The sequence below is a fragment of the Episyrphus balteatus genome, chromosome 1 (genome assembly GCF_945859705.1).
Source record: "Episyrphus balteatus chromosome 1, idEpiBalt1.1, whole genome shotgun sequence".
Classification (NCBI taxonomy): domain Eukaryota; kingdom Metazoa; phylum Arthropoda; class Insecta; order Diptera; family Syrphidae; genus Episyrphus; species Episyrphus balteatus.
In genome coordinates, this window is record NC_079134.1 from 5,592,070 (window position 1) to 5,616,071 (window position 24,002).

The following is a 24,002-nucleotide window of genomic DNA, read 5'->3' on the forward strand; positions in this document are numbered from 1 at the left end:
AATTCAACTTTAAGATTTTCAACAACAATTTGCACAAGTTTTTTTTTTTATGTTTTGTTTGTGTTTTGTATTCTTTTGCTAAATAAAATGGAAATTAAAATTGAGTTTTTTTTTACATTTTCAAGGTTTTTTTTTGTGAGTGGTGCTTATTTTTATTTATATTTATTTTCTTTTTCTGTATTTTTTTGGTTTGAAACACAAAAATAGGCAAAAAAAAGACAAAAAAATTCAAATTTAAAAGCATAAAGCCTGGCAGGTAGTCGTCGTATAGTCCTTGTATCGTAATTCGACAGCGACGAGGAAAATCATCACATATACAAAAGAAGGAATTTTTAGAATTTCCCCATTTCCCCGCATTCACTTTTCACAATGGATTTCATTGTGGATTGCAATTTTTTTGTATTTTTTTTTTCTGTTAGCCTACAGAAAGGTCTGTAAAATATTAAAGCTTTTTGATATTATTCCAGGTGAATAAATTTAAGAAAACAATTTCATTTATTTTTGACATTTTGACATTAATGCATTCAAAGTCAAAACAATGACAAAGAAACCAAAGGTACCTACAATTTTAGCATACAAATAAGCTACAAACTTTCTTTATTGTTCCTGGAGTTAGTTAGATTTCCGTATGCATTCTAATGTAACTGGCTTTTACGTGAATGCCCTCAAAGCGATAAGCCTTGACATGGCGAGGGAAAAACTAAACTAATTTCAAAATAATTTCTCATCTAAAATTAATTTTGAAATGTTCCTTTGTTCCTTTCATTTTTCATTTTCAGTCATTCTTGTATTTTTGTTTGGCTTTGTTTCATTATCTTACCTAAACTGCTTTATTGCTTTTTACAATTAATGTTCGAATAACAATGAAAAATACACAAAACTAAACACGGAAACAATCGCCCTTACCATCGACTTGAGCAGACCAACTAGAGCCAAGTCATGTTGGCCAGCCGACTAAGGCTAAGGTGAAGATTAATTGAAGCCGATGAACCCAACAAAGCTTTATACCTAAGGATCAAGATATTGAAGTTGTTTTTTTTTTGTACTTACGTCCATGGCTTTTGCCTTTGAAGAATGTTTTTTCGTCATTGACATTGGATTGTGGAGAAAAAAGAATTTTTTTTTTTGTATTTTGTTTCGTGTCAGCTCAATTGCCCAAACAAAATCGCGTGCGGTAAAACCCCTAGACCATGCTTCCGGTGATTAAATGAATAAATGTTTCAAAAGAACTATACAATATACCAATTCCACAAAGACTATTTATTTTAAAGAAAACAATAAAGGATATCTTTTTGGATTATTATGAATAATTGATGAATGGATTATAGAAATGGACTGGGCAGGAATATCAATCAATTTTTTGTCTGCTTTCATATCAAATATTCGTAATTGATTTGTTTCTTTTTGGGGAACAAATAGTCTCTCAATGGTCTTTATTTAAGACAATAGAATTATTAAATTATAAATGTATTGACTTAGAAGGGAATTCTTTTTTTGTAAATGCCAAGAAATAGACTTTACCTTTCCATATTATATTTAGTCTTGAGATCGTTGTTTCCACATTTTGTTGGGTGGACGGATATTTTGGCCCTCATTGTCCAAGAAGAATAATAAATTGTTCTGCCTTTAAGAGGAATTGGAGGCAAATTCTTCGTTTCGCAGTTTAGAAATACTAAGCAACATCTGCGTATATATTTCCGTTTTTGCTTCGACAGGGTTTTCTTGTGTGGATTATTTTACCCTTGGTAGAATTTTCTAATGTAGCATTACTCAATAACTTGTTTTTCGTGTTGTCACTTTTCCGTCTTAAAATTCTGGGTTTCTTTCTCCTTTTTTGGTGTAGATCTCACGGGCTACTCTCTTAGCAGTTCTGGTTCTTGCCTGCAGCATGGATTTAAAGGCCGCATCCTTGTTTGCATGCACTCACCTTTATTCTTCGCGGCTTTATTTTGGTTACCTAGTGAAACCCAGCACATTAGTTGTGATACTGCTAATAGCCCCTTGATCTAATGATCTTCTAGTACATTTTGATCTTGTGATGAATCCTCCGAGAGATTACCATAGACGCGGTCAGCAAAAGGTCTGGCCCTATCCATATCCAAAGTTTATCAACAACAAGGTAGTAAACCGAGTCAATGTTTTCCCTATAACTTCTTGACTAAGTCGCCCAATTACCTCAAAGCCGCACTCGAACAATCGGTGTGTGTGCTCTTTCCGCCGTTTTCCATGTTCCGCTTCCTTTTCCACTTCATATCACTTCCTTGTTGCCTCTGATATGACCTTTATTCCTATTCCGGACATCCACTAATTTTTTTGGCTGCACGTAGCCTGTTTAAAATCCGGACATCTTAAGTGCTGATCCGAAACTCGATTTCCGATTTTCGGTTCCTAAGTTCGTCAACAGTTGGATCTTCCATATATGAGGCTTGTAGTTGGTTCATAAAAGTAGAAACATCCTTTTCCGCTTTGATCTTTCGACCATGAGTCGTGGCAAGTCCCTTTGCCACGTCAAGACAGCAAGCTGCTACTACTTATCCATATTCAACAAAGGATTATTATAATCGTTGAATAATCATCTAAACGATAACCGTTCAAAAGTTGACATTACTATATTTAGCTATTCTGCATTTTCTGAGAGTTGAAGACCTTAAGAAACTTATCAAATGGTATCTCGTTCTTGAAGTTTGGCATTTTAAAAACATAAAGGTATATTAAAATCCCTAAGTCAACAACATATCCTTAATTTTCGTGGAAAAATTGGACGCTGAAGTTGTTTTTCTTTCGAAACCATCCCATTCCATTTAAACTAGATATTTACAAAAATGTTGCATCATTTGGGGAAGTGAAATAATTTACAAACGGGACTAATCATGAGAAAGTTGAATTAACACCTTCTTTTTATGTAATGCTGAATTATAAGGAATTATTGGAGTATTTTGACAAAGGTTCTTTAACAAACACTTAACATTTTAAGTGGTTTCATTTCTCCAAAGAAGGATTTATAAATAAGAAATGGTGAAAGAAGATTTATTTAAAAAAAAAGGGTCTCTTATATTTTCATCATGTCCTTTTTTTCGCTCTGATAAATCTAATAAAGATAAACACGATTTCTATAAGGGTTTTAATTTTTTGTAACAGGTGCGTAGAGTGGCTAACCATATGATTGGATTATATTGTCATTTCCTAATTTGATAAAAATTATAATTCTAAACCTTTTTAATATCTACTAGCATTTATCTTTCTTGTTTTGATGAAGTTTATTTAACAACTAACTCCTCTTAACAATTCCTAAAGGATTTTTTATTCTATCCACAAGTGAATCATGATATGGATATGGAAAATCATCGTCCGGCTAACTGATAATCTAGTTTATTGCTGTCAACTGTAATGCGTCCTGATAAGACTGATATAGACGTTAAAATTAAAAAAATCAGAGTTAATCTCAAAAGTATTGGAGTAATTTAACCGAAATTATGGCTTTGTAGCTTTATAGCTGCTTGAATCTCACTTGTTATATCTACTTTAATTTTGTTTATGGTCTGGACTTTTTAAAGTATCTGATTTCTTGATGCTATATAGCATGGAGAGCTGCTTTAAGAGAGAGAGATTCTTTGAGTAATTTTCAGTTGATTTGAAAAAGCTTGGCTTAAATACTCTAGCTTAAAGTTAGCTTAGTTCTAACGAAAGAATTTATTTACCTTGACTATGACTAATAGCTCAAATATTACTCAGTTTGTCAGTTTAACGAATTCTCTGCATCGTGATTTCCATTTCACTTTAAAATTGTTTCTGAGTAAATCGGCTTAGAAGCAGAGTTGTAAAAAATCATTTTATTATTAATGCATTTGCTCTCCATTACAAATTTTTTAAAAAATATTCATTGCAAGTAAAAAAAATTTCCATTGAAGAAAAAAATTTATTGCAACTGAAAAATATTTGCATTGAAAATAAAAAAAATTTTTAGTGTAAATGAAAAATTGCATTGAAAATAAAATTTTTAGCACAAATAAATAAATTTTCCATTAAAAAAATGTATTGCAAATAAAAAATTTACTGCATTGAAAAAAAAAAAATTCAATGCATATTTTTTTTTTAATATTCGTCGAATTTCCTACAGTTTTGAATATTTGACCATAAATGTATGCATAAATTAAGTTCAATGTTGTAGTTAAAATAGTCAAAATTGTAAGAAATTCAACAAATATTAAAAAAAAATATTTAATGAACACATTTTGCATTTTTTTCAATGCAGAAAATTTGTTTTTCAATGCAAAATATTTTTATTTGCAGTGAAAGTTTTGTTTTCAATGCAATTTTTTTTCATTTGCAATTACATTTTTTGAAGTGAAAACTTCTTTAGTATCGTAGTGATTTGAAACAAGATGAAACGAAAACGCGACACGACTTCAACTTGTTATAACTTTTGTTTTAATAGATAGATGAATGAAATTTGTACTGTAGATAGGTAATTAAATACATTATAATTGTACAAAGTACAAAAAGATGTACTTTTCCTACACACGTTATATCTTTTGATCTAGTGCACATATAAATTTGATTTAACTGATAACATAACCTTTTATTTGATATATCACACATACCGGTACGTACTCTACAAGTTACACAATCTTAAAGGGAAAAAATTGAAAAATACCTCAAAACACCTGTGAAGATCTGTTGCCGATGACCAGCCACCAGTGTGGGAAGTACTGTAATCTCAGTTTTAAATTTCGAGATGGTTGACTTTAGTTTTAAATTTCGAGATGGTTGACTTTAAAAAATTCTTACTTTTTTGTAGGCATGGTAGAAACATGATTGAAAAGCCAAATAAAAGGTGAAATAATAAGCTTTAAGATGATTTAAAATTTATTATTTTTTAATTTATAAGATTGTCATATAAAAGATATGGATTTAAAGGTGATAGAATAAAAAAAGGTAAATTTTTTCGATTTTTATTTTATGCAAGAAAAATAATTTTTAAGGTTTCACTTCTACCACGGGTTAATTGCACACATGATTTTTTTTTTAATGCAAAATATTTTTAGTAGCAAAGCAATGCAGATATTTTTCTGTTGTAATAATATTTTTTTTAGGCAAATATTGTTCAGTTGCAATAAATACTTTTTAAGGCAAATTTTTGTTTTTTTTTTTGCAATAAATATTTTATTTTTAATTTCAAAACAACACTGAAAACTGTTTCATATTAAAGCTCTTTTTGGACTATGAAATTATTTTCAATTTTAATAAAAAAAAAACAACACCAGTAAAATTTCCGTGTAGAAAAAAATAATGTTTAATATTTACAATCAATTAAAGACAAAAAAAGCTATTTACAATTATTATGAATTTTTTTTAAATTTTGCAAGCAAATTATTTTTTAATGATACTCCATTGAATCCATGTCCATGGCACTGCCTCCGCTTTGAACCATATGCTGATGCTGCTGTTGATAGAGATGATAGCTATTCCACATTTGTTGTTCCTGCAAAGCCGACTGTTGCATGGCCATAACTTCCTCCGGTGTCGGAAAGTACATGGCATATGGAGTGCTTGGAACTTGGGGCAAGTAATGATGATGATGATGTTGATATGGATACTGATTTCCAGCCATTGAATCACCTCTTCGTAGGCGTCCAGTGGTTGCACCTATTGTTACATCCTCAGCCGATGGGTCCAATGTCCAGTAGTGACCACGTCCTGGATCGTCCAATGGACGTGGTACTTTCACAAAGCACTGATTTATGCTCAGATTGTGGCGGATAGAGTTTTGCCAAGTGCTTTTGTTTTTTTGATAATATGGGAAATTATCCGCAATCCATGCGCAAATTTCATTGAGTGTTAGTAGCCTCTTGTGGCTGTTTCGGATGGCCATCACAATGAGAGCGCTGTAGGTGTATGGTGGTCTTTGATCTGGGTCTCCTTCACTGCTGCTGCTGCTGCTGTTGCTGCTGGAATTTTGGAACTCTTGATTGTGCTGAGTGTACTCGGACTGATGATGATGGTGATGATGTTGGGTTTCTTCGTCGCTGTTGCTGCCACTGCTTGATGATGAATCTGATAGAATTGATCGGATTGAAAAATTCGATTCGAAAACTGGTGCCATTGTTGAGATGTTCTTTTTTTTTGTAAAACAAATAATTTAATTGAATATTTATTTGTTTGAATACTTTTGGTTTAATTGTAAACTGCAAGTATGAAAGTCCAGAGAAGACTGATAATGAATGACTGCGTAGTAAGTGGTCTTATATAGTTCCGTAAATCTGGAAGATATTCATTGAGAAGGCTTAAACATTTTGGAATAACCCAACAATTAGGCTTTGAGATTTTCATTCAAAAAGTACGGCTTACTAAGATATTCATTCAGCGTCAGTTTAAATGCATATTTCTTAATGAACTTTCGAAAGTGGATTTAACGAATTACTATTTTTCATTCAATGCTTTACTTAAAATCTTGCTCTGAGAATTTCTCAGGTAAGGATATTTTAAAAATATCAATGAACAGATGCCGTGAAATACGGTGATGGTTTTAGCATTATGCGTTTGTTCATTCTTGAGTTGAAATCATGAAATCGGGATAAGGTTGACAAGAAAACATGTGTTGATGAATGAAATAAAATGGTTGATACGTTTATTTTGAAAATGGATAAAAGCAATTTAGTAAAAAAGGGAAACAAATATCAAACAAAACTATCAATAAACAGTGATCATGATTGACATTGAAAAAAATATGATTTGAAGAAAATAATTGTAAACTTTATATGTTTTTGACAATCAAAAGAAATAATAAAAAGACTCTTGTAGGCCAATGAAGTATAAAATAAGATAAAACGTGTTTTTTTTTAAGAATACAGTAGATAGTTTGAGCAACTTTGGATATTCTCAAAAACTAGAAGGTATCTTAAGCTTGAATTATTATAAATATGAGCATTGACTATACTACTATTAAAAAGGGTAGGTACTTAAAAACATTTAATTTTAACAAAAAAAAAAAAAAAAAAAAACAGATCAATAGTCAGATAAACTTCAGATAGAGTTTATTCCTAGGAATATCTATTTTTTTGTATTGACATTATTCGATAGTCTAACTGATGATTGAAAATCAGGGCTAAGTAGAAAAAATTGAAAAATTTATTTTTCATATTTTAGAAAAGTTTTGCCTGATATTATTTATTTTTCAGTATTTATTATAGGTATACATAGGTACATATTTTAACTATTTTCAGTTGATTTTTTTTATCTTTAGCATCAAATAGCGCTTTAAAATTTAAGATTATTTTTATTATTGGTAAAGAAATATATTTGATCTCCAGGTTTTTGAAAATTGTATGAATGTTTTTTTTTAAATGAACATTTTCAAACATTTTGCTGTCGTTCAATAATTAAAAAAAATTCAAACATTTTGAACAAAACAATTTGGTAGACTATTCTTAAGAAATTGTTATTCAACACATAAAAACAAATTTTCAAAAAAATTTATCAACCCGTTCAAAAACATTGATTTTTCAAAAAGAAAAAATAGTTAATATTTTTTTGAAATTTTAATATTACGCTTTTGTATAAAAAAATTATTTCAAATAATTTGCTTATTGACAAAATCATATTTTTTTTTTCTTGTTTTGACACCCCAGTTAAAAATCCCTTTTCTCTAGCAAGAGAACCGAAAACCACTTATATATTTCCAAAACTTCATGTGGCGGCAGTCAACAAAAAATAAAATTTAAAAAAAAATAAAAACAATAAAAAGGGTTCTATGTGAGGTACCGAAAGCAAACATATTTTTTATCAAAAACGAAAAAACTGAAAATCGAAAACAATTTACATATTTCCAAAACACAAAAAAATCTTTTGGTACTCTATTTATATCAACAAAAAATGAAATGACAAAAAAAAATAAATAAAAAGGGTTCTATACCTATGTGAATGCAAACTAGTGATGGGAACTATCGAATGATTTGAACTATCGATAGTTAGTAACTGAATGATTTGAACTATCGAATAGTTTATTCATTCATTCATTTATTCATTCAAATAAAAACTATCGAATAAAACTATCGAATAAAAACTATCGAATGAACTATCGGATACAAACTATCGAATAAACTATTGAATAAAAACTATCGAATAAAAATACTATTCGAATGAAAAAACTATCGAATAAAAAACTATTGAATAAAAAACTATTCGAATGAAAATAGTAACTAAATAAATGAATGAATAAATGATTTCAAACTATCGAATGAATGATTATTTTACAACTATCGATAGTTTGATAGTTTTTATTCGATAGTTCCCATCACTAATGCAAACATGTTGTTTTTTTAATCGAAAAACCCTATAAACCAAAAAGTTGGTAAACACGTAAAAATAAAATGCACAGTTAAGTGGCTAAGTTTTTTAAAACTTAAAAACCATCCCCGGAAGTTGCTATAACGATTCTTATTTTCAAACTATAAAGTGTATTTTCAACCAAAACTTTTTTCACGGAGCACAGTGCGTTGACCAGTGGACAAAAATAAAAAAATCAAGTCTATTATATGATGAAAAACCGGTGCTTCACATGTAGGGTTTATATTCAACAATAATAAAACACAGTTTTTCACTGCTTAAATATAAGATTCAAAAAGATTAGTGGTGTTTTTCATGATATTTTGATTTTTCAAGCTAAGGCTCAAATTGATGTTTATCAATTTTTTTTAAGTGAAAACAAATGTTCTTGACTTTTTTTTTGTTAATTATCAAAATGAATATCTGTAGATCAGGTGTGTATGTCAATTTGTTTTTGTAAAGTGAAATTAGTATTTAAAAAATATAACCTAAAAAAGTCTGTTTTTTGTGACTCAAAAACTAAATTTATATCAGACTGTAGCAAGCTGTAGCAGAATCTTGTATGCCACAAGGTTCCCCTTTATTTCTACTTTCTTATCCTGCTCACCTTTTTTGCTCATACTTGCTCATCTTCAAAATATTTACATTTTTGTAGACTCATTTTCAGAACTAAAAAATAAGGACTTTTTCGAAAAATTGGCTTAAATTGTAAAATTTTCAAGTATAAAGGTGCTTTATGAGTTTGTTTTAAGTAAAACAAAAAGCTGTGGATGCTAAAGCGTCTTTCAAAATATTTTGTTCCAAAATATCGGGGAATTTAATTGCACTTTTGTCATTTTTTGGACAATTTTCTCATTTTGCCTGCAGAGTTGGCTCTCATTCGATATTATTTAAATGCTTATTATTTTTTTGTGAAATTTATCATTACTTTGATGAAATATACCATAAATAGTGTTTCTGAAGGTTTTCTTATTCAAAGAAACACAAATTTTTTATATTCTGATTTTTGTCCACATCCCCCATACACTCGACGCACTGTGCGGAGGTCCGATTATCTTGGTTTTAGTTCCATGATATGCAGCTTTCAAGCCATATAGGTCTGATTCGTATCGATGCTAGTTTTTTTTTACTACTTTGGTAATTCATTTGAGATTTGATTTCTTTTTTCTTTTAAAAAAAGCTGATATTTTGACACGTGAATTTTCGATTGAAGATTAAGGTATTTTTTTGGTATTAAGTCAAAAAAAAGGTTAAAAAATAAATACTTTAAACCAAATAAATTACAGTGTATTTGGGATATAATAAGGTAAGTTTCCACCAAATTTCGTAGAAAAATTTTTGTTTTTGAAAAAGATAAGAATTAAAAACCAAAAACTCGTTTTTTTTTTTAATTTTTCACATAAATTTTGAGGTTATGTGAAAAAATTGTTGATACAAAAGCTGTAGATCTTTTTATTACCTACAACTTTGTCGTATAGGACTTGTAGTTTTGCCGGAAATCGAGATATACCATTTTTTACCATTAAAAACTCAACCCACCCACTTCCCGAACTCGGCTCGCCCGTAATTTATTTTTCCTTTAATTTTCATCATATTCACCTCCTTTTCCAATGGGTTTCATTCTACTATGATTTTTTTTGGTTTCAAAAATTATCGACCATGGTCTATAAAAAATACAACTTATTTAAAAACTATTGCAACGTTTAAATTTTTTAATCAAATACGGTGCTATAGTATAGGTGTTGTTAATAAAGGTTTATGGGTGCCAACAGGTGTTTTTTTTAAGGTTATATGGCTTATGACAGGTATCATTAATGTTTGTCATTCGACAATTCTCTCTCTAGAATCTAGTCTCACAAAACTCGATGTATTTAGTTGTAAATTAATGTTTCATGCTTTGGAAGGGGTCAATATATTTTTTTTTTACTGAAATTCCAAACATTGAAGAATATTGAAAACACTAATAAATATAAAAATATGATGCATATATACGTGATTTTTTAACATGAAAACAAATATTTCCTTTCCAGTCGCAACATGTTGTCCAATGTTTAACGAGTAGATTATTTACTTCCCAGATTAAATACAATATTGAATGAAAATCCATGGTCATTCCTAAGCTACCGAAAAAAATTTGAATGAAAACATTTTCAAGTGAAGTCATAAAATATTTGGTTGATTGTGAAAAAACCCACTTTCAAGGTGCAAACTATATGTATATCTACAGTAATGTCCTTCATACATAATAATGCTTAACATTGCTAGTTTCTCTTGTCATGATCCTCATACACAAAGACTATACAGGATTATGAATGAAATAAAATGAATTTTATTTTCACCTGCAATCTACTCTAAAGCATCATAATGAATGTGTTGCATAAAGTCTTCGCGGAATCCTTAAACAAACATAGTAAAATGCAAGATATTTATTGATTTATTAGGCTTTTTGTTTCCGGCAATAAAATACCACTCGAATTTGTGGTTTAGCAAAGAAAAAGGGATAGTCAAAAGGTGAAGAAGTATATGTATTTTATTGCCCAAGTTCAGGTAGACAAAGGAACAGAGAATATCGTAGTCGCCATTAATCAATATGACCTGTTTGTAAAGGTGCCACAGATATTTTATTGCATCAAGAATTGTAGATAATTTGTATTTTAAAACTAAACGAGTGTTTTTTAGGTGTGATAATACTTCCGGTTGTAGGTAAAATGTAACCTGTCAAGTGTATCAAGTGGGAATTTCACACTTAAAATTTTTTTTCCAGTGGCTGAAAATATCAATGAAACCTTAAAAGTGATTCCACAAACAAAAATTTACTATAAATTTGACTAAAATTTGGCCTCTATTGACAAGTGTCCAAAGTAATTTAAAACTTTTAACAATAAAACCAAAGTTCTATTGATTTTTCATGGGTCTGTCAAAGTTTCATAAAGGTTTCTAAATTTTAAGAAAATCTTCTATCTTGATAAATATTTCAAAACAATACAAGTGTGAATCGGAAAAGTTCAAAGGTCATTTTATTTGATATTCCTTGCCAAGGAAGAGAATTGATATTAATTTGAAATTCTGTTCATAAATGTACAAACAAGAGAACAACCTTTTGTACTACCCCAACACACTCCTCCATTTGCTGATTTGACACAATTTAGAAGGAAAACCCTATCAATAATTCATCTACCATCTTCTACAAAATGCTGAGGCTTTATTTTTTAAAGAGATTTCTGGCATTACATTGCGAACAGAAAGAACATCTCTGACAAAGCTCAAGTCCATTTACCTTTTTAACTTCTATATTTTATTTCAATGATCTGAATCCTAAAGCTAAAGCCAAAACCACTTATATAAAAGTATAAGTGGCAAAAAGGAATATAGTCTGCTTGTGTGTAGATATACCTACTTTTTGGCTTTTCATGGAACAAAAAACATTACTTTCCAAGCTTATGTGGTCCACCACATTTCCTGTGTGATATTGTAGAAGGGGAATTATATAGGAGATAACTATTCATCCACAGCTCACTTGGAAAAATGGTTTAAGGGTGCGGGGGTAGATTTTATTCTTCAAATCTCTGTTATAACATTTATCCCTATAACATTGGCCAGAGGACGAGGATTTATCAAAATGAGAATGAATTGCGTGAATGTATATTAGCTTGGTTTTTCTTTTCCCTTTATTGTCGGGCTTCAATCGTGTGTGCAGATGAGTTTGTAAGGAAAAAGCTGTTATGTGTTATCCTACTAAACCATACCTGGCTACCGACCCACCCACCTTTAGCTTCTTATTTCCTCCTTCAGGTCTGTGATATTTTATATCAAATTTACCTTTTTTTTCGTCAGAGAGATCGATGTTGACGACCTTGGTGTAAAAAATTCAATATCTATGTTAGGTATTTTTATTTTTTGTATTTATTTTTGTTTTTGGTGATAGAAAAGAGGCAAGGGGATTTAGAAAAAAAGGTTTACGAGCTTAAATTCTCCAATTCCTCTGCGTGTGCTGGGGTATATGAAATTGATCCATTCTTACTTCGTGTGTTTATTGAGCTTGAGAGTAAAGTTCTTGTTTCTGTTACATTGAACTTCATTAATCTTGCATCAAACACAGGTAAACCGGAAAAAAAAACTGATGAAACTAAAGTTTCTTTTTTATTTTGTTTCTCATCTGGAATCGAATATGAAGGTTTTGTTATTAATTATTTACGGAGGCTAGTAATTTTCTGCCATGATTTAATGAACGAAAACAGAAATAAAAATGGATGGGTCAACTTTCGAGATGGGGATTTGGAAATTAATATTTAAGAAATTTTTAATTGAATATTTTTTATTTGAGAGGATTTTCAGTTCATTATAAAAGTTGGATTCATTTTAGGCCTATATGAATAGAAACCTTATCGATACTAAAAAGGAAGGTTGTGAGTTAAACCTTGTTGAAGTAATTTTCTTTGATTTACTGATAATTTTGGCGAAATGAATAATTTAATTTAGGTATCAAAATTTTTTTCCTTAAATTTGAAGTCTTAAAAATGTATGATAAGAAAAGTAGCGAATAAAAGTCCTTTAAACATGAACTTAAGGCTACCTATCCATGGGGTCAATAGATCTCCAAATACCAAATATTTGGTTCAATATTAAATTAGACTACCTGATTCGAAAATAGACGTTCAATATTAAATTGTTTTTGAAAAGATCAATAGAACTCAAAGCTCTTTAAAAAAAATATTATGTCTTGTCTTTCTTGCATCCTAAATATCCACTTAAATTAATGGAATGGAATTTTATTATTAATTTTCAATGCACATCGTTTTTAAAGTACGAACAAAGTTAAGCTGCATTATAATAAGATGTGGTTTTAAATTATTCGTTTTTCTACTTTTTAGAAACTTTTGTTGAACATGTATCTTAGGATTTATATGGATAAAATAAATTACTCAATATCCATATACGTTAAAAAATATAGATATAGGTACTTTTAATAAAAAATGAATATTCCATACTAAAGCGGATTATAGTAACTCAAATCCGCGGATAAAATATATTCAGCGTCCATAAAAAATACTTCTTTATCCTAGCTTAGGTAATTTTAGTAGATGGATTCCTTTAAGACAAAAAATCTTCCACTTTGAATCTAATTTTTTTTTTAACCAAATTAAAATAAAGCTTGATTTTATTGCTGGATCTTATTTATATTTTAAAAAATTAATACAAATGATCAAATTCAAAAATTCAGAAGAATCAAAAAGGCTTAAAAGATAGGTGGTTTTATTTCAAACTTAATATTTTGTGTCCCTTGGCAACATTCTATTTAAAAAGTTTTTTTTTTTTTTAATTTGATGTTTAGGACCTGGAACAACGATATTTACCATCTCCCTACTTGTTTTCCAAATACCATAAACAATTTAATGCACAACTGAGTCGCCCAAACTAGCTCTTACAGTAAATAAATGTTTAGAAATTTAAAACTTTGTTTGTAAAATTTCATAAAAGAATAATTTTAATTTACTTAAAAAAAAAAACATCTTTCTGAGTTGGTTCAATCCACAATGCCATTTAATTTCTTGATTTATTTCTTTAAATATATTTTTATATACAAGTTAATACAAATTTTGAAAATTTTTTCAAAAACTTATTACATAATTAAAAAAAATTAAAAAATCATTAATCGATTCATTAAAAAAAAAAAAAAAAATATGCTCAAGAATGGATAAGCCTAAAATGCCTGATGGATACATTTAGCACTGTTTTAATAGAAAAATTTTCTTTTGCAACCAGTTTAGAAAATAATAGTTTTTTTTTCGTTCAGTGTATTTTAAATTTCATCATTTTTTGTTTTTGTCTTCGTTCATTTCATTTCATTTATTTCATTTGTAAGATACAATATCTTATAAATTAGACATAATTTCAGTATCGTAGTACTATTTTAACAAAATACGTTTTATATAGGAACATAGTGGCCACCTACTTTTTTTTAAAATGCGCGTCTAAAGGGAATTTCAGAATGGTAATAGATTTTACTGTTACTAGAGTTATAAAGAAGTTATTAATAGCAAAATGCAAAAAAAGTCTATTAATTTAATAAACAAATTTGATTATTATGTATATAAACTTAAGTTCTTTCACTTTTCTTCCATAAATGCATGGATTCCATTAGTTTTTTTGTTCAGTCATATTTTAAAAAAATTCTTCTAATACATAACCATTAAAATATTATAATTATTACCTACCGTTGAAAAGTGGCTATACAAAAATAATTTAACTTATTTTTTAAATGCAAAGTAGAAAAAAATTATTTCCAATTCCTTTCCCGTAGATTTTCTGCTGCGTTATTTATTCATCTAGTAATAAATAAAAACCAACATTTTTCAAAAAAAACATGGACATCGCTTCAATTTTTAAAAATTCGATAGTTAAAAGCTTTGCTTATATTTTAAGCCTTAATTATAACTCAACTGTTAAGAAAGCTTTGAGAAAGTTTTTAAGAAAGCATTGAGAAAGTTTGACTCATAGATACTTTACTGCCAAATATTATAAAAAAAAATGGCCTAATTCAATAACCTCGACTGATTCAAAATTTGGAATCCCTATGAGTACAGTTATGAAAATATGTATATAAATTTAGAAAATATAAGAAGTTGCTAATCTGTTCAATAACTCAAGGATGGCATTTTTCTATTTAATGAGTAAAGTACTTTTAATTTCATGTTATTTTGATATTCAGCTCATGTAAACTTTACGATTTATGTGATATGCTCATTTTTAAAACTCTTATATAAGATGTAAATATTTGATTCTGTTTATTGAATTACTTTACCATGACATTATAGTCAATTTAACGGCACACGATGCACCCTCCCAAAAAAAACTGTACTTCCTTCAAGTATTTTAGCGTCACGCTTGTTTTAATGGTTATTCTTAATCCTTTTAAATATAATTCAAAATTCTTTCAAAGAAGTATGAATGGATAATTTAGTTTATCTACCTGTAAAACAGAAGCATTCATTCATATGCAAATCTGAATGAATAGAAAGAAAGTCAGACCGCAGAGAAAGCGTAATCCCACTAATTACTACTCCGACCAATCACCTACAAGCTACAAGGATGCTGACCAAATCCAGGACTTGCATCTCCTTTACACTTGACGCAAATCTGGTTATACTTGTTTCATCTTGATTCCAAAATCCTATGCAAAATCGACTTTACTTACTAAATCCAATCTCTTGATCTGGTTGAATGGATATGATGCATTAGCTTTGGCTATGGATATTCCTGAATCCTGATGATATAGTGTCATAGCATCTAGGATTTGGTTACTTTAGATGATCTTTGACCAGAGTATAAATAGACTGCTTTCAGTGGTAATCAACATCAGTTCAATTCTGACTTTGACAGAGTATCACTTGTCATTTGAGAAATTACAGAGAAAAACGAAAAAAATAGTTCCAAGATAAAATGGCTCCAATTTTCGATTCAAACTTTTCCATTCGATCAATTCTTTCGGACACATCCAGTAACGGAAGTAATAGTGACGAAGAAACAACTCAGCATCATGAACATCATCAGCATCATAACAACAGTGAAGATTCCCAGCCCTCCAGCGGTGACGAAGATTGTGACCAGAGACCACCTTACACCTACAGCGCCCTCATTGTGATGGCCATCCGGAATAGCCCCAAGAGATTCCTCACCCTCAACGAAATTTGCACCTGGATTGCTGACAATTTTCCATATTACCAGAAAAACAAGAGCACCTGGCAAAACTCCATCCGACACAACCTCAGCATCAACCAGTGTTTTGTTAAAGTACAACGCCCCATGGACGACCCAGGTAGAGGTAATTACTGGACTTTGGATGCATCAGCCGAAGATGTTACCATTGGAGCAACGACTGGTCGTCTAAGAAGAGGAGATCCCGTTGCTGGAAATCAACATGCATACCAACACTACCATCATTATCATCAGCATAAACATGTGTCACAAGGACCTTATGCAGTCTACTTCCCATCACCGGAAGAAGTAATGGCCATGCAACAGACGGCTCTGCAGGAACAGCAAATGTGGAACAACTATCACCTCTACCAACAGCAGCAGCAAAGTATGATTCAAAGTGGTGGCGGTCATTATATGGATTCATCAATGGACTATCAATAGATGAAAATTGCTCTGAGAGATTTTAATTGATTGTACATATTCAAAATTTAATTTATTTAAATAATTGTAAATATTTTTATTTGTTACTAACTGTAATTCATAACAAAGCTTTAAAATGTCATTAGGTTAAGAAAAAAATTAAATAATCTTTTTGTATAAAGTTAATTATTGTTTTTTTTGTTTTACATTCAAAATTATGAGTTTTTGGGTTTCTACAAGATTAAACAAAGTTTGTTGTCTATCAAAGTCAACGCACATAAAGATGACCGAGTTATAAAAAAATCTTTATCAAAAGAATAATTTTGTAAACAAATCTTTCTAAACGGTTTAATAACATTTTTGTTACCTTCGGATTAAATGTTTTTTTTTTTTGAACATTTATTATTTTTTATCCCCGGTTAAATATGATCTATATTATTTTTTATCTAAAATAACTTAAGCGGTGAAAGATCGAAGGTGACTTTATGATCTTACACTGCTTAAGATATCTACAGCTAAAGAATAGTGGTTACTTTCAATATAAATCTGGCTTTGCAAATCCATACACAGATACTGGTTCAACTTGTCAATTCTGTGATTTTCGAATGTCAAATCTTATAAAGGATCACCTTAGTTATCTGACCAAATCGCTTGTATTCTAAGTTAAATTTGTGTATCTATTCAAGTGACACGCAGTGTGTACCTACTAATTTTTTCGTTGATAGTAATAATCTGTTTGGTAGAAAGTTTATGATTTGTGCAGCATTTGAGGTGATTTTATTACTTTTTAACCTATCGAATTAAAAAAAAATCCATCTAAGAATTTAAAAAACAATTACTTCAAAAATAAATTAAATTCTAAAGAAATGTACAAAAATATTTTATCAAAAGGAAGCAAATATTTAAAATTTCATTTTGCTCATTTTGAATTCTTAAGATTTATAGGCTCATCTAAAGCACAGTTTGTGCAATGAAAACAACATTTAAATGTTAAGAAGAGAATGTGAGATCAGTTCTTCCATCAATAAGCTCATGGAAAAAGTTTGGAAATGAAGAAGTTGAATACATTAGTTTTTTTGAGAGTCGCAAGGACCAGTCCTCGGAAAGTTCCTTAAACAAAAAAGGATATCTCTTTATTGGGATAGTTTCGAATATCATCTTAAATTAGGATTAAAACGTGAGTTAATAAAAAACATTTTTCCATTTCTTTTTCGATTGGCAGTCCGGAAGCGTCCGGAGTCATTCTGAAAGCGTTTTATTCGTACAAAACTGACAGTTTTGTGTGAATAAAATTTTTTCAGAATGATTCCGGACGCTTCCGGACTGCCAATCGAAAACGCCAAAAAATTTGTTAAGCTAACTTTTGTTTTTGATAGGTAGATCCTCGTTTGGGATGAAGATTGATTAAAAAGTACTAAAAAAATCTTCCCAAAATCGAATATTCAGATCAGCTTCAAACGTTTTCTTATCAAAGATGAAAAAACTTACTTTCGGTATTAAAGGTAGGATGTGTTTTTATTTTTTTATAATAATGTTGTTTTTCGTTTTGAATTTATGAATATATGTACATATAAACATCTAGGAAAAAGCTCGTCACTACTTACGCAATTGACATTCAAATAAAAAAAAATATTTCAGGATTCTCTTTGTTTTGTACCTAAATTTTTTTTTATACTGTGTGATCTTTTCAATTAGCTCAAGCTATCATGCAGTTGTTGTTGTAGTTGAAAGTGTTGAAAGATTGCCTAGACGGAAAATCTAAACCAAAACTAACGATACATGCCATAAAGCCAAAAGAGCAAATTTAATCTTTTCAAAAATGGAATCAACGATTTTAATTCGGATTTTTGTATGCATGATTCAACTAAAATCCAATTTTTAAATTAAAAAAAATATTTTGTGAACCATTACTAACGCCTTGTAACCCAAGATCGTAAATTTAAAAAATTAATATTGTCAATTGACAGACAAAATACGTGTTTTATGACAGGAACAAATCTGCTCTGTTTGAGAATTCATTTTTAAAATTTTTTTTTCTATTAGGTAAATACGGTGTTATCTCTAAGGATTTTAAAATTGTCTTCCCCGAACTTTCTGCGAATTGTTCTTTGGCTAAAAAAGTTTTTGGTGAAAGAATGGCATTTTCAACTCCAGTCGTTTATCGGTCAATCTTGGATTCTAAGTGAATTTTTCAAAATGTGCCTGTTTTCTTTTAGTGCATTTGATCGCTTATTTTCCCATTTTTAGCAAATTTCAAGTTTTCTTATTTGGTAATAAATAGTTTTCCACGGATTTGTTTTGAAGACAAAACTATTGGTGCCATTTATTAGAAATATTACGATAAAGCAATACCTACTTAAAGATTATGTTTAAAGCTTCAAAAGAAAAAAAAATATATATTTTGTACAGCTTCTGTGCCATCTTTTTCGGTTTATTACAGAAATGTCACATGGGGCTACAAGGAGTTAAGGGTACCTGTCATAGAACCTCTCGTACGTCATTTTGCTAAAATATATTAAATAGTTTGAAGTTTTAATAAAACTCAATTTTTATTTTTGAACAGCACCAAATTTTTCATTTGCGAGTACATATATATTTCGTTTGAATAAGTTAGTTGTTGCTGACTTAATTTGCTTCCACAGTTTTAAAGATAGAAGGATAACTTTTATCTTTATTATATAAAAAAAAAAACAAGTCAAAGTCACTCTGGCGTATGAGTAACATATTTTTCTAACAAATCAATAGATCGTTTGTGATCATTTTCTGATTTCTTCAAAGATTTTTGAAACAAGTCATTCAACCAGCATTTTGACCTCAAAGTAAAAAATTAGTAACGGAAAAGCTATGAAAATTAATATCTGAGCAACTAAAGAAACTATTAACATTATTCTTCTCCAATTAAACTTATAGTGAAGCTTTTTATTATTAACATTAACAGATCAATAATCATGAGTAAGGTATACCAAAGTAAGCGTTTTCGTAAATCATCAATAAATCATATCAACTTTTGAGATAGACCTGGGCCCTATTTCATAAAACTATTAGTGTTGTACTTGTAGACTTGTAGCTACAAGCACAAATAAAGTATGGAGTTGTAGTTTTCTGTTTCAAAAAAATTTTCATTTATTTGTAGTCGGGCGAATTCAAATTATTTTGCTTCTAAAAAACTACAAGTGTAACTAGGAGTAACGAAAATAAACAAATAATAAACAAATATTTGAACTTTCTGTAGCAGCAGTGAGAGACGAAATATATTCAAGAAAATTGTTTAATTTATCGGTGCTAGATATATTAATTTAAAATTAAATAAGATTTTTGCTACCAAAGGATAAAGATTATCACTTTTATTTGCTGTTTAATTAAAATGTGTTCAAAGGAAATCAAAGTTCTTATTTTGGAGGAAATTGAAAAAAATAAATTAATTTTATTTGGCCCATTTTCTGATAAACTAACGAAAAAAGAAAAAAGCATCGTTTGGATGAAAATTCATGAAAAAGCGAAGTCCAATGGATATTTTCTTGAAAAGTCTTGGACTTATTTGAGGGATGTCTTTTGGACCAATATAAAGCGCTGTACTATGGTAGTTCATTATTTTATTATTTTTATTTTAGTATTTTTAACATATTTATAAATCATCGCTGTTTACCTAGGCTAAGCTTGATAACAGCAGAAAGACGGGTTCTGCAGGTGGATCGCAAAATAAAATGAATGAAGTAGATACCAAAGTTCTAGATATTTTGCAAAAAGATGCGCCTGACATTATAGGTCTGCCGGTGTTAGAAACTTTTGAGGATAAGCATGATTTTGCTGAAGCATGCAAAGTACCAAAATTGGAAGTGGAACTGTCCCCAAATCAGGATAAGGAAAATTTAAGTCGGAAGGTGAACTCAAAAGCTTCCTCTGGTAAAGAGAAACAATATCGTTTTATAAGAAATTATATTTATTTATAATATTGTTTTTAGAGTTCAAAAGAAAACCAACTGCATTCGATGACGAATTTTCAGAGCTTAAAAAGAAAAAATTAAAACTGGAGATTACTTATTTAGAAAAGCAGAACACTAAACTTGATCTAGAAATTGCAAAACTATTGAACGAAAACAAATAATTTTAACGCGAGTTAAATGTAATGAAAGAATAAATAAACAAAAATCTTCATTAATATAAAACTATTTTTATTTTTCAAAGCTATTGTCTGAACAAGTTAATTATTTCATCTCTTCTAGTTAAACCACTTTGTGTATCAGGTTCTATTTCTTCTCTTGAGGAATTGTCATCTTCTTCATCATTTTCACTTCCAATTTCACTCAAAGTGTTTGAGGTCAAATTGCAAATAGTAGCACAAGCCTTAACTATGTTGCATGCATAAATCGGGTTCACCCTCAATTTTTGTAGACAAGGGAATTTTTCTTTTAATACACCAAAAGCATTTTCTATAAGGCGCCTTGTCGACTTATGAGCGCGGTTGAACCTCTGTACTGCCTCATCATTCGTGATATTGTTTTTGGGTGTTATCAACCAATCTGTACATCCATAACCCGAATCACCTATTAACACATAAACATAAGGTTTTTTTTAAGATAGTACATACATACATTTATATAGCTTCAATTAATTCTAAACACACCTAGCAAAATTGATCGTGGATGTGGCCTCCAACCTGAATTCATCTTAGAGAAAAGCTCACTGTTTCTCAAAACTCTTGCATCATGAACTTTTCCTGGCCATCTTGCACTAACGTAATAAAAGTTTAAATCAGGTCCACAAACAAGCATGCAGTTGATGGAGTGATTTCCATGTCGATCTACAAAACGGTCTTCATGCTCCCTTGGAGCATCTATTTTTATCAATGTGCCATCAATGCATCCAGCTACATTCGGCATACCAGCAATAGAATAAAACTTTTCGACCACATCAGCAGTGTTTCTCGGCCACTTAACCTTGTCTGGAAATACTCGTTCATTGATAGCATTCACAACTTTTTTAACTACACGGCACACTGTTGCCTTTGAGACTCCATGCATATCAGCTACTCCGTGATATTGACCACCGTTTCCAAGCCAATGAAGTCCTATCAAAATCTGTTGCTTGGCCGAGAGAGCATGGTTTCGATTGGTTTCATGTTCCAATGATGGTCCAATGTATCTCAACAATTCCTCACAAACTGAAAAACTAATCCGAAACTTTTCATTAAAGGAATGATAAGACATTAACTCGAAATTTATTCGTTCTCGAAAAATTCGGGGTCTTCTTCCTCGATAGTAATCTTCGAAATCACTTTCGTCACTGCTTGAAAACATTTTGTTTTTATTTTTCAATTTAAACGCCAACAAACTTCTTATTATAACTTCAAAAGAACGAATTTATTGTATAAGTCAATCTACTGTCTTATAAAGAATTTACGCCAACTTTGACCCGTTCTTATATTGAGGAAAGTTATGTTATACAGATGAATGCATAATGATTTAAAAGCCAAGACTTTTTGTAACTAGGAATGGAAGATTTTTTTTTTTAATTTTTGATAACATAAAAATTAAAAAGACTGCATTGTTATTGCACTTTTACTTGCCAACGACGTCCATTAACGCTCCTTAAAGGGACAACAAAACTAGTATATTTTTTTCTATCCATGACACCCAAAAATTGTTGTAAATTCTTGATTATAATGCTTGATAATTTAAGATCCATTTTAGTGATACAACGTTATCCATGAACTACATTTAAACCCCAAAGGAACCAAAATTAGCCATCATATTTTGTTTTTATTAGTCTTTCTACTCTTGTAAAAAAATCGCTTGTAGCTACAAGTCTATCACTAATAAAAATTTTACAAATACTTTTATGAAACAGAAATATTCGCCGCACTTGTAAATTTCACTTGTAGCTACAAATCTATTTACTTGTAATTATTAGTCTAAAGAAATTCTTTATGAAACAGAAATTTGCTGATAATTTACAAGCTACAAGTAAATTCACAAATAATTATTAGTCTTGTAGTTTTATGAAATAGGGCCCTGTACTGATAGAATTTTTTCTGAGAATGTACGAAATAATTTAAATTTTTCTTTGACTAATTAAAGGGCACCTTGGATAAGCCGGGTGTTATTCGCTTTTTGTAGAAGAATTAATTTCTTAGTTAAAAAATTATTGTTTATTGTATTAAAATTGTACATATATATGTATATATTAAGCTTAAAATAACTTTAGTTAAGAATCCAATACGACCAATTTTAACAAAAAAAAATTCGGCCATTGAAAAATTGAAATTTTTAATTCTTCAAGTATTTTTTAATTCTTTACTTTATAAATCAGAGTTTAAAATAAAACTGATTTGAAAACCAAACGTCATACATGAGCTTGTGCATGTAACTTTAGTGTAACACTTTTACCATGAAATTCTCTTCTAACTTGATGCTCATCGCTATGATGAACAAAACTATGGTACCTCTAACTATTATTTTTTTGTTCAGTAAAAAATTTCTCTCAATAAAAGCAACAAATGTCAGCACCACTTCTTCCCAGACAATATACGCATTTTCAAACAGTTACTCTCCCTAACAGATGCAATCCCTATAACCAAACAATACAAAAATCAAACAAATCCGTTGGTAACCCTAAACACTTGACATGCGCTTCACATCAACAACAAAATATTACAAAAATCCTCTCAAATAAAGCTCAAATTGAGAAAAACGCTTGTGCAGAAAACATGTGATATTCTCTCCGAATACGATTTCGGGGGGTTTCTTGAGTGACAAATTTCAACAGAACCCAAAAGAACAACAACACAACAATATTATTCATCATTATTGACACTCTATTTCAAGTCTATGTCAATTGTTCAAATATCTTATCTCAGAGACAACAATAAAAATGATAACAGACTCAACAAAATGCCATACAATCGACGACGAGATGACCCACTCAAAAAAAAAGCCGCCCGCTTTCAGAGTTATTCACAACACGCAACACCCCCAACAATACAATTTTTTTTATATACAAATGTATCTGTGAGAATGTTTTTTGTTATTGGTTCTCATCAAGAATCTATCTAGAGCTCTCTGTTTTTCTGTTTGGTTCTGGTGCTGGTTGAAATAGTTCGTCGCTACCGCATGGTTTTTGCTGCTACTTTTTGCCGACGACAACTTCACTCTCCAATTTCGAACGAATTCAGTTTCAGTTCATTTTAGCGTGCCATACTGTCTAGTCTAGTAATTTTGCTCCTCAGCAATCTATTTTCAAAATACCTCCCCCACACAGATACAAAGATACAAAATAGATGCGATAACTGTTTTTGAGATTATCACTGCAGTTGTCTTGAATTCTCTCCGCGCCGGGTTTTGCTGCTGCACCAAATTATCTCCGCATTATTGAACCGAGATTCATTGGGTTGCAGTGCGTCCTAGAAGCGTGTCACTAGGTTCGTTCGTTCTTCGGTTTTTTTTTGTCTTCAATTCCTTCAAGACCCATATCGAAAAAAAGTAGAGAAAAGATACATTTTCATATCCCTATTTTACTTGAGTATGTACTTCCGGATGCAATCTCTGCGAAGGATATAAATC

At 30.1% G+C, this 24,002-nt stretch overlaps 4 protein-coding genes across 4 annotated transcripts; 2 read left to right on the plus strand and 2 right to left on the minus strand.

Moving 5' to 3' along the window:
* Positions 1-5,339: 5,339 nt before the first annotated feature.
* Positions 5,340-6,353, minus strand: LOC129905787 (fork head domain transcription factor slp1-like). The gene has a single exon (XM_055981353.1). The coding sequence runs from the start codon at positions 6,101-6,103 to the stop codon at positions 5,378-5,380; it is 726 nt and encodes a 241-aa protein (XP_055837328.1). The 5' UTR covers positions 6,104-6,353; the 3' UTR covers positions 5,340-5,377.
* A 9,342-nt stretch (positions 6,354-15,695) lies between these two features.
* LOC129906602 (fork head domain transcription factor slp1-like) lies at positions 15,696-16,464 on the plus strand. Its single transcript, XM_055982413.1, has one exon. The coding sequence runs from the start codon at positions 15,766-15,768 to the stop codon at positions 16,462-16,464; it is 699 nt and encodes a 232-aa protein (XP_055838388.1). The 5' UTR covers positions 15,696-15,765.
* Positions 16,465-19,575: 3,111 nt separating this feature from the next.
* On the plus strand, positions 19,576-22,429 carry LOC129905861 (uncharacterized). The gene is made up of 3 exons (XM_055981483.1): positions 19,576-20,023; positions 20,094-20,346; positions 20,406-22,429. The coding sequence occupies exons 1-3, from the start codon at positions 19,808-19,810 to the stop codon at positions 20,546-20,548; spliced, it is 612 nt and encodes a 203-aa protein (XP_055837458.1). The 5' UTR covers positions 19,576-19,807; the 3' UTR covers positions 20,549-22,429.
* On the minus strand, positions 20,629-21,740 carry LOC129906612 (putative nuclease HARBI1). The gene is made up of 2 exons (XM_055982425.1): positions 21,068-21,740; positions 20,629-20,987 (listed from the first exon to the last, which is right to left on the minus strand). The coding sequence occupies exons 1-2, from the start codon at positions 21,738-21,740 to the stop codon at positions 20,629-20,631; spliced, it is 1,032 nt and encodes a 343-aa protein (XP_055838400.1).
* Positions 22,430-24,002: the final 1,573 nt, after the last annotated feature.